Source organism: Giraffa tippelskirchi, chromosome 1, assembly GCF_054371585.1.
Source record: "Giraffa tippelskirchi isolate mGirTip1 chromosome 1, T2T-mGirTip1v1.2.pri, whole genome shotgun sequence".
NCBI classification, from domain to species: Eukaryota; Metazoa; Chordata; class Mammalia; order Artiodactyla; family Giraffidae; genus Giraffa; species Giraffa tippelskirchi.
The window spans coordinates 107,562,517-107,578,859 of NC_137275.1; the positions used below are offsets into that span (position 1 = coordinate 107,562,517).

General features: G+C 36.5%; 2 protein-coding genes across 5 annotated transcripts in view; one reads left to right on the plus strand and one right to left on the minus strand.

The window, feature by feature from the left end:
• Window positions 1–16,343, plus strand: part of LOC145506668 (uncharacterized) — a 95,923-nt gene that overhangs the window by 66,291 nt on the left and 13,289 nt on the right. Inside the window, exon 2 of one of the 4 annotated variants that reach the window (XR_014054148.1) lies at window positions 16,127–16,249. The exons of 2 other annotated variants lie outside the window; for them this stretch is intronic. Coding sequence is in view for 1 of the 2 variants with exons in the window: in XM_081491878.1 (XP_081348004.1) it covers window positions 12,835–12,879 (45 nt within the window). In the remaining variant the exon portion in view is untranslated. Of the gene's footprint in view, window positions 1–12,834; window positions 13,019–16,126; window positions 16,250–16,343 lie in introns of all 4 variants that reach the window. One more of the 4 variants, XM_081491878.1, reaches the window with a different exon arrangement.
• The window catches only part of LOC145505889 (neurotrypsin-like), a 73,595-nt gene that overhangs the window by 29,851 nt on the left and 27,401 nt on the right, over window positions 1–16,343 (minus strand). The window contains 4 exon segments of the mRNA XM_081489118.1: window positions 2,480–2,676; window positions 5,672–5,813; window positions 7,870–8,048; window positions 15,099–15,249. Coding sequence (XP_081345244.1) covers window positions 2,480–2,676; window positions 5,672–5,813; window positions 7,870–8,048; window positions 15,099–15,249 — 669 coding nt within the window.

Genomic DNA, 16,343 nt, shown 5'->3' on the forward strand with positions numbered 1-16,343 from the left:
AATGAGTTGCCTTCAAATAGTTGAATACTCTTAGTAGTCTAACAGCTCTTATCATAGCGCCAAAGAAGTGAAAAAACTCAATTGTTTTTAAACTGCACCATTACATGGTCTCTTTCCCTAAACTTCTCTTTTAATTATGCAGTCCTTTTTGATAAGTGGATAAGTAATGATCTCTTTGGATGAATAAATGGTAATCTGATTCTACTGCAAAAGAATAATTTGGCTCAGATATAATGTTCTTTGGACAAATAAGTAGTTAATATATTACCAAAATTAGTACCAAAGAATTCATAATAATAATCTCATATTTTATTAATAATTATCACCCTCAACTTTTAAATTTTTTAAAAATATATCTATCAATATAATCCTAGAAAATTAAAAATTTTTAGGAAATTGAAAGGATTAGTTTTCCTAACTGTATGTGTATATTTAACCACACAGGTCTTCAGAGAACTGAGATTGTGGTATTTGGTATGCTTCCCAGGTGGCACTAGTAATAAAGAACCCACCTGCCAATGCAGGAGAGAAAAGAGACAGGGCGGGGGGTTGGGGGGTGATCCATCCCTGGGTTGGGAAGATCCCCTGGAGGAGGACATGGCAACCCACTCCAGTATTCTTGCTTGGAGAGTCCCATGGACAGAGAAGCCTGTCGGGCTATAGTCCAAAGGGTTGCAAAAAGTCAGACACAACTTAAGTGGCTGAGAACACATGCATAGTATTTATAACACTTCATCACATGGAGTACTGATGGAATATGCCTGAATAGATCACTCCATGATCCAAATACCTGCTATCTGGGGCTAAGAGGTTCCATTTCTAGCAAACAGGCTCTATCTCTCCCAACCACATGCAATCATTCATCACATAATCCTAGGAGGATCATAAATCCTTTATAGGAAGAAAGTAGCAAGGAAGGAGACCAAACAGAAACAATTTAAACTATGACCTATGAGGGACAGGGTAAAATGCTGTATTTCTACCTGGTATCATCAGTGCTAGATTAGTGGAGTACGTCACTATGATCTCACAGGTCAGAGTACAATGAGGAATCAACATACACTTTGACAAATTAAAGTATGTGTGCTTAACTGCATGCTCAGTCATGTCCCACTTTTTGTGACCCCGTGGATTGTAGTCCACCAGGCTCCTCTATCTGTGGACTTTTCCAGGCAAGAATACTGGAGTGGGTTGCCATTTCCTTCTCCAGGGGATCTTCCCAACCCAGGGATCAAGCCCACGTCTCCTGCATTGGCAGGCAGATTCTTTAACCACTGTGCCACCAGAGAATAGTTAATACTGTGGGATTCAACACATCCCATTATTTTATAATATGAAGATTCCAGCTTCAGAGTCTCAAAACAGGAGGATATAAAAGGGGCTGACTCAAGCCTGAGGTGAGACTTAAGGACCACCAGTTGTTATTTCAACATTTATGTACCAAAAAATACATGTATAGATACAAACAGAGCTATGGTAGAGTCCTGGCAAGTCTTCTGAATATCTCCCTCTACACTTTTCATTCATATTTATTCTGGCCTCCTCATCAGATGTTAAGTCTGTCAAGGATATATAGTAGTTCCTCTCTGCTCACAAAAGGACCTTTATCTAACAATATTTAAGGTCTTCCTTGTAGCTCAAATGGTAAAGAATCTGCCTGCAATGCAGGAGACCCAGGTTGGACCACTGGGTCGGGAAGATCCCCTGGAAAAGGAAATGGAAACCCACTCCAGTATTCTTGCCTGGGAAATCCCAGAGACAGAGGAGCCTGGCAGGCTACAGTCCATGCCATCAAACAAGTTGGACACGACTGAGTGATTAAGACTACACACGAATATTTTAGACTGTTAGATGAGCTAAGTACCTTTTATCTGACTATAAGTCTGAAGAAATTTGGAATGAGGGGATAATAAGTGATGCTAATGGGTTTTTAGTAACAAGATATCTTAGAAAGATAAGTGGGCTGTTTACTCCAATGAATCCACCTTGGAATCCAGTGAGAAACTTGAAAGATCTAGGTTAGGACACAGCAATGGCTGGCTGGCAAGCAATGATTGACAAGGCCTCAGGACTAAAGACAAATGAATCATGGAGGGTGGGAAAGAGACCTATTGTTTTGTTCTGGTTTATTTTCAACCCTTTCTCAAATAGTTCATTAGAAGTCTAGGTAAATGAGAGGCAGAATAGGTGACGAAATCAGTTGGGGAATGGACACTGCAGTTTCTTTCTTCCATCTTTCAGATACATGAGAAACGTGGGCTCATAGGTAGAGAAAAACTAGGAGTAAAATTTTGTGACATTGGTGGAAAGACTCAAAAGACTATTTTTATATGAAATCAAATTATTAAAAATTAGAGCATTTGGGGAAATAGACTTTTTGAAAAGCCAGAGATTAGAAGCCTCTCACATTCCGGACCAGTGGCTAGATGTGCAGTGGCTACTGGATTATGAATACTCAAGAGCTGTGGCAGGACCTCACCCAGGGAGAATCTGAATCCATTCCCGCCAGGGTAGCAGGAGATGCCAACATCTTCCCAATGGCTGCAGTCATGACCTCCCCAGGGTCTCCGCGAACACTGAAGGAAACTGGCTTCCTTTCCTGAGCAACTGACACCTTCCAACCATATGGGTCCCGTGCTCTCTTCAAAGTGGTTTGCAGAGGCTTGTTTGCCATATCTGTGGCAATAAAATAAACATCATGCACAGAACTGCTGTCTCTTGTTTCAAGGAACCACAAAACATAAAACAAGCAACTTCATTAAGCATCATGACTTCAGAGGGTAAGTACTTGTTCTTTCTCCTATCCTGAGAACTCACTTCTAACAGTAGTGTTCACTACATCACATATTTTGATGATCTTAACAATGTTTGATTGACTGAATGGGTAACGAGTGGATAATTAATCCTATTCCCCCAACCATTCTTGTGTTTTGTCTACAATTTAAGCCACCATCCAGAGAGAATGCAGACAGATAAATGTCAAATTCCTGACCGTGGAAATAACACAGTGCACCAGGAAGTGAAAACACTTGCGTCAGCCTCTGAAAGCCTTCTGAGTGCATGTGATTTCATTAGTTCTCTAAGACCCTTTCCTATCCTGTCTTCCAAAATAAACCATGTGAGGAATTTCCTGGAGGTTCAGTGGTTAGGATTCCACACTCACTGCCAAGGGTTGCAGGTTCAATTCCTGGTAGTGGAACTAAGATATTGAAAGCTACATGGCACAGTCAAAGAAAACAAGTAAACAAAAAATAAAAACAAAATGTATGTATTGGTTCAATGATTTCTCAAGCATCATTCCCATCCATGATGAAACGTGGATTTTAACCCATCAAAATCAGAGTAATAACAGTGTTTCTACCTTTTTATAAGGTTACATAATCTGATTTTTTAAACTTTCATGAATTATATTTGTGTTTCAATTGACTTTATTTGTAACACTGCCTTACTGAAAAACCCGAAGTATATTATAATATATATATATATATACACACTGTAGAAATAGGAAAGATCCACAAAGTCAAAAATTAGCAAATAAGTCAATCTCTACCTTCGTTCATCTTCTCCCCAGTTTAGTTCTTTTGTTCTGTAAAATCCAAACAAGCCTCCAGAAATCCCTGGGCTAAAAGATATCTGAAGTGTCTTTCAATTGGTCTATATAAATAATTAAACTCTAACTCATAAATTTTATGTTAGTCACTTCCATCCCAATTTATTATTTCTGTACTAAGAGTATGAAGAGATCTTTCTCTCTGAAAAATGAATTTTCCTAATCTTTTCCTATGCACTTACTTATTAAATTTATTTAACATGATAAACATTTCAATTAATTAAAACAATGCAACTTTCAATGTCATTCTAAGACTTCTATTTTGCTGACTTATCGATTCTTAGCTAAAAAAGTAATTATCCTAAATTCCATACTGCTATCACGCTCAACTTACACCAGGTTTCCACAAAATGCAGCAATCGGATTACATCCATTCATATCGATTATGTAAGAGACAGCAAGAGGTCATTTTACTTTGGGATTTCGTTTGTATGAAGAAACCCAGAGTTCACCGTCTTTTTCATTCCAAAAGTGCATTCTCTTTCAGAAATTCCTCTGTAAACTAAAATGTAAATGTAGCAGGTGCCTATTCTACCTTCTAACGTAATCATTTAGAATTTTAACAAATATTGAGAACACTTTCAGAACCATTAAGTTCTGATACTCTGTATATGCAAGAAAAACTGAATGTATCTGTGAAACAATAAAATAAAATAAAAAATGGAGAAAAAATCAGCATTTATTCAGTTGTTTTCACTAATAAGGAAAAATATGAGAACAGTAAACAATAATATTTTTGAATTTTTCTAAACTTGTGAAAATGGGATACAGTTCTCAGACTAGCAGAGATTTACTTGGATGAAACGGCATTTTAAAGTAATTCTTATTAATTAAATATCAATATTTATTTGGCTAGCATGTCATAGCCCTTGACCTCATAATTATAATTAACTGCACTGCCCATGAAAATTCAAAATATTTGTCAATCGCATACATCTATACCTTTGTGATGTCATTATTTACAACAGGAAAATTTAAACTAATTGATATATTAAGTAAATTATAGTATGAACATCATCAGTTATGTTATTAAAATTATGACTACAGTAATATAAAGTAAAAAAGTGAATAGTAAAATTATATATCTACTACTAGAGCTGCTACAAAGTTATACACAAGTTTTAATAATGGAAAAATTAGGAGTAGTTTTTTATTTTCTCTTTTTTCCAAATCGCTAAAATTTTATATTACTTTTACAACTTTAAAAATATATGTTTAAACATAGCTTGAATGAAAGCATATTTTAAGTTTTAATAAATATTTGCAATTAATTCTATCTCAAGCTGAAATAATATAATTTTGCTTATTTCTTTTAAACAAGAGACAATTACTTCAAGTATGACATAGCAATATGGAAAATAAGAAAGAATGGGCATCCATGGGCTTCATTCAGATATTAGCTCAAAGGCATCATTTGCAATTACTTCAAGCAACTTAGGTCTTTACTCTGGAATGCATTATGTGTGTGACATGAAATATATTGCTCAAAGTGTGATACTCAGTTTTTAAGAGAATGAGGTCAAGGGTGAGTTCAAAAGGTCATCTCATGACAAGAAAGCTGTTTTTCTCAAATAAAAGTGGTAATTATCATCACATTATGAGAAAGGAAATAATGTAATACCAAAGAATTTGACATTGGACTTCTCTGAAATTTTAAATACAGTGATGTTATTACTAACAACATCCAATAGTAGCAATGCATCAGAATAAAACTGATCATTCACAGCATACAGTCTTACTTAAATAGACAAAACGGGACTTAGAAGTCATCCATGGCTCCAACCAGTTATTCAAGAAGAGGGGTCATGGCAGGAAAGGCAAATGAGATAAATAGCAAGATATGGTTATTTATCATCAAAGAAATGTTATTGTTTTTTAATTGCTGAACTTCCATATATAGATAGGTAGATAAGAGGGGTAGGAAGGTAGGTAGAATAGACAGGTAGATAATAATTGAGAATATATACTGTTAGTATTATAGACATTACAAGCAAGGGTGACAAAATAAGACTTTTAAAAATATAGCTTGGCATTTAGCTATCTCATATCAATAGATCTTACTTAAATCCCAGCTGTCAGCAAACCACATAGGTATTAAGATCAGTCCAGCCATCATTACAGACAGTCCCCCACTGTCCCCTGTAATACACTTCCAGGCGACGCTCATGGCTGCCTTTACCACCTGCAAGTCTGATGACGCCATCTGCGACAAGAAGAAGACACGGAGACTGAGCAAATAATGATCAGAAAAAGGCAGAGCAACATTGTAATTTCATGAGAAATATCATCCTACCCAGATCTCTCTCGAGGCCTTTTTTTAAACTCCTATTAGAATTGTCCTTGGTAGCTCGGACAGTAAAGAGCCTGTCTGCAATGCTGGAGACCTGAGTTCAATCCCTGGATCGGGAAGATACCCTGGAGAAGAAAATGGCACCCCACTCCAGGATTCTTCCCATGAACCGAAGAGCCTGGAGGACTACGGTCCATGGGGTGGCAAAGAGTCATTCACAGCTGAAGCAACTAAGCACACAAGCATAGAACTGTGCTCAGTGATCTGAGATCATTAACGGGATTGTTCTTGAACAAAGTCATAACACATATCGGTCCTAACAAACTACTTCCCTTTTATTTCTACTCTTGTGTCTAACTAGAAAAATATACTCTGATATAATTCCAAAGTAACTATTTAGATTTCTTCAGATTAAATAATACTTGGGAAATTTCTTATGGTTTTAATCTCCTTAAAAGTATGAGCAATATTTGTCACTTTAATTTAAAAAGTATAAAAACACAGTAACTTGGAAATAGCTGAAAAATTTAACTGTGAATGAAAAAATACTGAAATATGAAGACAGAAAAAGCTACTCTGGTTAAAGAGTGATCTATCATGTCAAAATATTTATTACTATTCCTTAGGCATTCATAAAGGATTTCCTGGTGGCTCAGATGGTAAAGAATCCACCTGCAATGCAGGAGACCCAGGTTCAATTCCTGAGTTGGGAAGATCCCCTGGAGAAGGGAATAAAAACTAGGGTGCATGTTTTGCCTGTGTTCTTTTATCGATAATACAAATCTAAATTTCAGTCTTCTGAAATTAAATGAATACTTAATTCCCAGAAAATCCTGTAAAAAGCTTCTAAGCAGATACACAATATAATAAATTCATTCCCCAAAAAGTATAAGAGGCCATTTCCATCCAAAATAATCCAAACACTGTCCCTCTTCCCAAATGAAATATATAAATAATCTTGGGAGAAAGTCATACTTTTCATGAATCTCTGGGATCATTCAAAGTAAATTAAGGTCTCCTAGCAACAGAATCATTATTAATGTAAAATTTCACTGTTTGCAAAGCATTGTTACACCTGTTACCTCATTTGACCATCCCAGCAACAGTACAAGACTATCCTCATTTGAAAGAGGAGGAAATGGAGGCTCAAGAAGATGAAGTGCTCTGGCTTACAATCTGGTATAAATTTTCTATTTGTTTTGTGTATAAATGGGTTATTCTAATAAAACAACAGTGTATACAGAGCTATGTAAATAAAAAAGTAGACCTTCAGCATTTCACAGTCTGTCAGAAGTATTTCATTTGACTTTTTTAAAGAAATATTAAAGCCTTAATTTTTTTCTTCAAGCTCTTTTTGCTATAGAAACAACAGATTTGTGTTGACCCAACTTCTCTTGCCCATCCATTTCTCTCTTCTTCCCCTCAAACATTTAAGTACATACACATACACTCATTTGCACTCAGACATGTCCTTCTTGCAACACAAGACATAGCTTGACAAGCATGCTGTGATTTGGAACAGTCTGAATATTCAGCACAGCAAAGGTTAACCTGGTTCTTTAATAGTGTGCTTTAATCAACAATCCCATCAAAATAGTTTTACCAGCTATAAACACATTCTGAGAGTCAAGACAGGCTAATAAATGAATGGACTAAATGTATAATTATAAAATCTAACATCCTAAATGTAGCATTGTACACTGATTCTGACTACTAGGTACTATATATTGCAACAAGATCATATATTCTTAATTACTTTATAGGATTGTGTAGCTTTCAACTGAAAAATTCAGAAATATCTATAAATAAAGAGATAGCATTATAATATACAGTGTATATTCTTTTTATGTCTTATTTGGGGGATTTATTTGTAAGTTCATTTAGTAATATCAGCTAAATTGAGAAGGGAAGTTAAGCCCAAATACGGGCGAAGGCAAGAGTGGCTAGGTTGACAGGGTGAAGTTCCTACCTGTTAGAGGGGTACAGGACACTCCAGCATCTTCTTCATGGTCACAGTTATGCTCTCCCCAGGAACTCTTTGGACACTGCTCAATAGAAAGCTCATTCCCAGTGCAGCGTACTTCATCCAACATTACTGGGCCAGACCCTTCCCCAAAATACGCCTGTTTCCACGCTTTGGCAATGCCACTGAACAAACATAAGAACATAAGTCAGATTGAAGGTTAGTCTGACCTGTTTCTTCTTTTGCCTCTGGCAAAGGTAAACTTATGATTAATTTATAATTTTCCGTATCAATTCACTCCACTGTATCTATCTTGGTCCATAAAGTACCAAACTAAGAATGAAAGAGCTACAAGCTAGAGTCTGGGGCCCTGATGACTGTGGAACCACCGAACCAACCTTGAATTAACTATCTCCAGTCTCCAGAGAGAGAAATAGACTCTTGTCTTTGTTGTTGTTGTTCAGCCACGCGGTCACGTCTGACCCTTTGCAACCCCATGGACTGCAGCACACCAGGCCTCCTTGTCCCTCACCATCTCCCAAAGTGTGCCCAAGTTCATGTCCATTGCATCAATGATGCTGGACAGCCATCTCATCCTCTGATGACCTCTTCTCCTTCTGCCCTCAATCTTTACCAGCATCAGGGATTTTTCCAGTGAGTCAGCTGTTCACATCAGATGACCAAAAGACTGGAGTTTCAGCTGCAGCATCAGTCCTGCCAACAAATATTCAGTGTCGATTTCCCTTAAGATTGACTGGTTTGATCTCCTTGCTGTCCAAGTGACTTTTAGGAGTCTTCTCCAGCACCACAGTTTGAAGGCATCAATTCTTCGGTGCTCCGCCTTCTTTACAGTCCAGTTCTCACAACCGGACATGACCACTGGCAAGACCATATCCTTGACGATACGGACCTTTGTCGGCAGAGTAATGTCTCTGCTTTTTAACACATGGTCTAGGTTTGTCACAGCTTCCCTGCCAAGAAGCAAATATCTACTGATTTCATGGCTGCAGTCACCGTCCACAGTGATTTTGGAGCCCAAGAAGAAGAGATCTGCCACTGCTTCCACCTTTTCCCCCTCTCTTTGCCATGAAGGAATGGGGCTGGATGCCATCATCTTAGCTTTTTTAATATTTAGTTTTAAGCCAGCTCTTTCACCCTCCTCCTTTGCCCTCATCAAGAGGCTCTTTAATTCCTCTTTGCTTTCTGCCATTAGAGTGGTATTATCAGCATATCTGAGGTTGTTGATGTTTCTCCTGACTGTTTTGATTCCAGCTTGTAACTCATCCAGCCTGGCATTTCTCATGTCTTGTTTAAGCCATGGTTATTTTCAGTTCTCTGTTACTCATGGTCAAACATCTCTTCACTCAAATTTATTTGACTAAATTTACTTCTCTCACAATTCAAAGTGACACCATATTCTCTAGAACCCCAGATTTCAGTGAAGAAGATCATGATTGCCTGTCAAAATGATAAATGACTTCAGAAATTGTATCTTCAGCCTTTTTCAGCCATTTAATTCTTAGACTAGAGAATTTATATTTTTAGTTTGCTTTTCAACGATACTGCATCTATTCCCCATTATTTAAGTTGCCTTTTTCTCCTTACATTATAACTATCTTGAGAATTTAAAACCAAAACAGGAATGCAATTTTGATATATGTAATTCAAATTTTACTATCCAGAAATAAGGTTTTATCAGAACAAAGCCACACTCATTCCCAAATTATTGTCTGTGGCTGCTTTTGCACTACACAAAAGCTCAGTGGAGTAATTGGAAAGTCTAAAATATTCACTATCTGTCCCTTTACGGAAAATGTTTGCTGACCCTTGCTCGAGAGGAAAGAGATTAATGAAAGCAAATATGGAAACTGATTTAGAGAACACTGAAAGCTGGAGAGTAGAAGCAGAAGAGACAGGATGACTAATGCAGGCCATGGGGAAGCCAGATAGGAGCAGAGTTTTAGAGAAAGGCAGATTGACCGTCTCTTGGGTCTCTGCCCTGTGACAATTGCTAGAAAAGAAAAAGACCTGTCAAAGAAAATTTCAGTGAGTATAATTCCTTGAGGCAAGACTAGGTGCTAAAATAAAACCAGGGACCAATATGAGAGAAAATAAAATTTGATCCCAAACTCAGAAACAAAAAATAAACTCCAGATGGTTTCAAAATTTAAATAGAAAGAAGGAAAGAAAGGGAGGAAGGAGGGAAAGAGGAAGACAAGATGACTAAAAAGTTAATACAATGCAATGAAATAATAATAACATAGTTCTTATAACCTTGGTAATAAGGGAATTTCCTGAGCAAGATGAAAAACCAAGAAATCAGAAAACAAAGACTAAAAAAAGTTAAACTTATAAATTTGAACTATGTAATAAATAAACCAAACACATAAATTTGAACTATTGTATGGCAAAATACACCACAACCAGATCAAAAGGCAAAGAAGGTGAAAGATATATTTGTAAAATATAACAGCAATCAAATAAAAAAAATTCCTAGAAGTAAATAATCATAATTTATTATTATCATAATAAAAGAAAAAACGACCAACATCAAAAATAGGGTAATGGAGACAAACAAGCTATGTACAGAAGAAGAAATACCCATGGCCACTGAGCATATTGTAAGATGCTCAACTTACAGTGATCAAATTAAAACAGTTAGAATGCATTTTTACATATCCTTAAAATCCTTTGCACTAAAAATCTAGGCTAAAAGATTAAAAACTAAAGGCTTTCTATTCCCAAGAAAAAAATAACAAACCTAAAATACTCATTACTTGGGAGTGACTTGAGACAGGCTGGACAGAGTAACTGAAATACATTGCATTTCAAATATGTCAAAGATGTGGTAGAGGTTCTAGGAAAAAGCAAAAGCCCTGATTAACAGCCTCTAAACTGTGTTCCTTCCTTAAGGGAGAACACTAGATGGGAGATCAGAAGCCCCGGATAGTGACTCTGGGGAAAATCACCTATGTTATAATGCAGCCTTAAAACATCATTTGGGTGTTTTATTTTCTTCCTTATGCATCTCCATATTTTCCATTGTTTACAACCATTATTTTAATGATCACAAAAATGTTTAATTAAAATAAACTAATCAGAAAAATTAATGCAATAAATTCAAGAACCAAACAAAACAAAAAAAACACGAAGAAATCATGATGTAAAACAAACTAGGTTTCCCAGCTAATTTTGGAGTTCATTAAAAATTAAGATGATATTTATAAATTCACACAGTCCTTCAGCCTATTTCCTGGTGTCCTGGACTGTATTAGCTTTCAGGGGAATACCAAAGAAATGGATGACTCTGCCGTTTAAGACATTGTCTAATACCAGGGAAAGCAACATGAGACTCATGGTTTGTTAAAGGCTAATAAGTACTATGTAAATTTGATAAAGTTGTGTGTTCTCTTCCCTTCCATTATGAAAAGTATGTCCACATCAGCCCTGGCAGTTCATTTGTAGTAACAGTCCCAGTTTTACTACTTTCTCACCATCTGACCACAGAATAAATTTGTGGAATAGGGGTTTTCTGATATAATGCATCGATTTATTAGGTTATTTTATGCAAAGCTGTTTGACCTACACAGCAGCAATCCCCAATAAACACCGAACTGATCCTATGTCTGATCCGTATCCAAAACATTCCTAAACCTATTTAGCTAATCTGATTGTATTCATATAAAATTTGTCTGTTTTTCATAGAAAAAGAGCAAATAAAAAATACCACCTGACTAACTCAATCCCTGGATTTAGCTACTACTTTGACTAGACACAGAATGGAGTTAGGCAATTCTATTGTGTAAAAAGAATTACTTGCTAGGTTATAAAAGATTGGTTCTTTGACAGCAAATATCATTTTGTGACACATAACATTTGGATGAAAAACTCATTTTTACTGGTCAATAGTCCATATTTCTTTCTGGAAAACAATCCCCTCTATCTCCAATAATGATATTTTGAAGTATACTGAATGATTACTGTATCCCAGACACTGGTCTAACAGCTTCAAATGTATTAACTTTTTCAATCCTCCCTACAACCCCATGATGTTATTACCCACTGTTTACAGATGAGGAAACTGAGTTGCAGAAGTTAAACAATTTGCCCAGCATTAGATAGTAAAATTTGTCTGGCTTTAGAGCAGACTCTGAAACACTTTACTTTCTTTCAGTCTCTTGGGGCATTTTCAGTGATGTGTCTGTGGCACATTAATATATAGTCTGTCTAAAACATGCTCATCATCAATTTCCTCCTACAATAAACTTTTCTCCCTTGACTTCCCTATTTCTTTCAGCTTGTATTCATATTTATTCTTATTAATACCTGCCTATTTTGCAAACAGTGTAACATGAAATGAAAAATCCTACCTTGGGAGCCACAAATCTCAAGATTCCAGTCTTCATTCACAGTATAATTTGGGGACTTTGAGTAATCTCAGAGAGCCTAACTTTCTCATCTGTTAAATAAGGCCTCCTTTCTGCTCAATAATTGGACATACTAATAATGTTTATAAAGTATTTTAAAAATTAATAAACAATAAAACAAGAGAACAAATAAATATTTAAAAAGAGCATGAGAAGAATTTTTATTTTGACCACGGAATAATATGGTTCTTTCTTTAAGATAATTTTATAGCCAAAAAAAAAACCTAAGAAGAAAAAAGCGCTCAAAAATTTAAAATTCTTATGTAAATTATGGCATATCCACAAAATAAAATATGATGTCACAGTTCCATGAGCAGCTATGCTTTTAAGAGTTCTGAAAGACATAGGAAATGCTTTAATGTTAAGTGCACAAAAGGAACTCCAATTAAAATGTCTCTATCTGAAACTTCACTGCATATGTATGCATTCTCAAGTTCAATTTTCTAACACTTGGCTTCTTCCTTTCCTAATCCTCATGTTTCTCTGAGTTCTGGATTAATCAAATTTAAATATCTTAAGTACAGTTATTCCTTTTGTGTTTTAGGACGCTTGCCAGCTACCAAAATCTACAGCCACCATTAAAAGATGAGGGTCAACAAAGACAGCATCTCACAAAGAAATTGTAACCAGCACTCCAGGGAGGCATGATATAGTTTCCCTTTGGGAATTCAACAAAGCAAGTACCACTGAGATGAAACATGCAACATTAAAAATTATTGCATCTGAAAGTACTGTGCCTTTAAGTGAGCAAAACAAATTCTAGGGGAAGAGCACTTGCAGAATACTGCTGTACTGCAAGGTTATGAGAGAAGTAGAAAATCAAAGTAAAGAAAAACAAAGCAAAAGAACAGCATCAGCTCAGATCCTAGGGTACTTAATAATAAAAAGAAAATCTCCACCAAGCTAGATTGTTGGTTATTACACAGGCTTGTGGAAGATCTTTGCTGTCTTGAATATTTGAAGATATTTTTCCTTTTCATCACTTCTCCAAACACAAATCTCCTCATACAAAAGATGGCAGCGAGCAAATGCTTGAGAAAGATGTAAACACTTTACTCAACCCATACATATGTTCAACATTAATACAGTCTTCCTTGTGATTCTATCTCTACATTCTTTCCATGCAGTAGACTATTGTTTGTCAACACAGTCTTTGTTTGAGAACTGTTTATGTAAGTGAAAAAAAAAAAAAATCTTGGCTCTCAAGAAAGAACTCTACATTACAACATGAATTTTTAGACTCACTTTTAAAACTATGAAAGTGAAAGTGTTAGTTGCTCAGTGGTATTCAACTCTTTGAGACCCCACAGACTATAGCCCGCCAGGCTCCACTGTCTATGGAATTCTCCAGGCAAGAATACTGGAGTGGGTTATCATTTCCTCCTCCAGGGGATCTTCCCAACCCAGGGATCGAACCCAGGTCTCTTGAGTATCCTGCATTAGCAAGTGGGTTCTTTACCAGTAGCGCCACCTGGGAAGCAAATACTTGAGTGATGTTTATCTAATCAAACTTTTGGATCTAGCCTCCCATTTCAGAAGTTACAAGAACCAGAATGAGACAAATTCAGAAGGGAGGATATTCTACAAACCAACTGGTGTGGTCTTTGGTCTCTGCAACAAGTCAGTGTTAGGAAAAACAAGAAACTGTTCTGGATTAAAAGACTTTGGGGGTATAACGTCCAGATGCACCACAAGGCCCTGGGCTAAATTCTGCTACAGAGAAACCATCCGTCAAGGACATGGTGGGAACACCTATGGAAATCTGAATATTACAGGATATTAAACAATGTAAGAATGATTACCACTGACATTAGTTGTGATGATAATTTGGCTATGTAGGACAATGTTCTTATTTTTAAAAGGTGAAGTATACACTGAAGTATTTAGAGGTAAAATGTTGAAACACCTTTATTTTGTTTTAAAATACTTTAATATTAACCTACAGTTTTGAAAAAGTGGGAGGGGAGGGGTCAGTTGCAAAAACAATTGCAAAAAAATTACGGTTCAAGGTTCAAAAATCATGCTCCAGTGTCAAAGACTATGCTTAACTGGACAAAGTGAAACAAGAACTGAGAAGACTTAATTTTGAGAGGTCTCCACATCAACCCACCCCTACCTGCCACAACATGCTAAATAATTTTTTTCCAATTTAAAGTAAAATATCAACTTCAGAAGATCTGCCAGTATAATTTCAGAGAAACTTTTAGGCCTGCTATACCAATGTTCAAAATCACTAAAGACAAGGATCAGAGGATACACAATTATACCATACTATTCCAAAGTAACCATAACTAAAGCAACATATAATATTGGTTTTCTGTCTTTATTCCACAAGCTTCATTGCCATATCCTGCATAGGAATTATTTCCTTTGAACATTAATAAACATTCTTTGTTCTAAGCACATACCTAACAAATAAGGAGCAAAGGGCAAAAGTTTAGACGATATTTGGGGGAAAGAGGTTGAACTTCAGTTAAAGCCTCACAACTAGTTTCATCATATGACTTTGGTAAGTTACTGCAGTTGACCGTGCTAGTTACTACCTGGGAGTCCTATAAAGGCTCCCGATAAAAAGTGGTAAAAGGCTTAAGGTTCTTAAGGATACAAAATCAGTTGAATTCAGATACAAACAGGTTAGATCTATAGGTACATAGACATTCTCTTCAAGGAGACTACCGCCAAATACAATGATCAAAAAGGTGGCTTTTTCTACTTGTTCAAAGAAATGTGCAATTTAAACACACCTATCTTTGGGTATGGAAGTAATAAACTTAGAAATGTAAGCAAAACAAAAGAAGAAGAACCAACCTCAGACCCAGCTGCCTGCAGACCACTTCTGCATCTGCATCATCCCACTGGTCGTCACAGACTGTCCCCCACTGACCGGCATGGTAGACCTCCACTCGGCCCTCACGCACACTGCTCCCCCCAGCAAGGCGCAGGATGGGGAACGCAGGGCCTGCGATATGAAATTAACAACAAATTAAACCTACACATTCATACTGAGCTATAGAAGATCAGGTATATTCTATTTCTTTGCCATTCTCAATCATAAAGTTATATTTAATAAGCCACTTCAGCAATATGGACATACCCACGCATGTCTAATATATTTTATGATAATCTCAACTGATTAAAATCCTCCAACTTGAATTACATTCATACAAATAGCTGTCAAGAGGAAGCAGTCTAAATTCACTTTTTCCCGAGGACCTCAGAAACCAGAAAAGACACACTCAAAACTGCAGTTATTGGAAATCCATTTGATTTTTGTGGTATTGTGGGGGATAGCATTGATTTTTTATTTACAGTAACTTGAGAATTACCAACATGTAATTATTAAGAATGGCACTTATATCTATGACATACTTGCTTTCAGCATAGAAATATTTCTACATTTGTAGAGATCAAGTCAAAGTTAACATTATCACATTATAAGAAGCTGGTGGACATCACAGCCAGTACCTTCAAAAAACAATATTGAAGATTCATTTGTGTATGAATCAGTTCATCATTTGTGTATGAATCAATTCATTCTCTGTGAAGAATACCAGAGGCTTCCCCATGCAAATTCCTTATTATAGTCTACAATGCCCTTATCTAGCTTCATCAGTTTTTTAATTTTTCTCTCTTTTTCTTAGTCTAGAATTGAGGACACAGGGAACGCCTTTCCCTTTCACTCAAGTACTTCAGATACCCAGCTATGTAGAAGGCATGTAATAAATATTTGTTGACTGACTGGATTGGCAAACGATGACTAAAAGCCTAGAAAGAATATCCCAAACAACGAAAAATAACTATTGATATCCACTCCTTCAATTCTGTTTCTTAAACAGCTGTTAGGCAGAGAGGCACTGCACAAATGCTACCCTTAAGAAGTATATTGCCTCGGGATATGGACAACATGAGTACAGATGGGAGACCATTGAGAAGGCCCTGCAGGGGTTCAGATGCAAAAGGTGCTCGCCCACCCCCGGAGGAAATTAGGGAATCTCTTCTAAAGGAGCTGTAGCTGAGAGGGCCAAGATGATGGATGGGACTTCATAAGTTCTA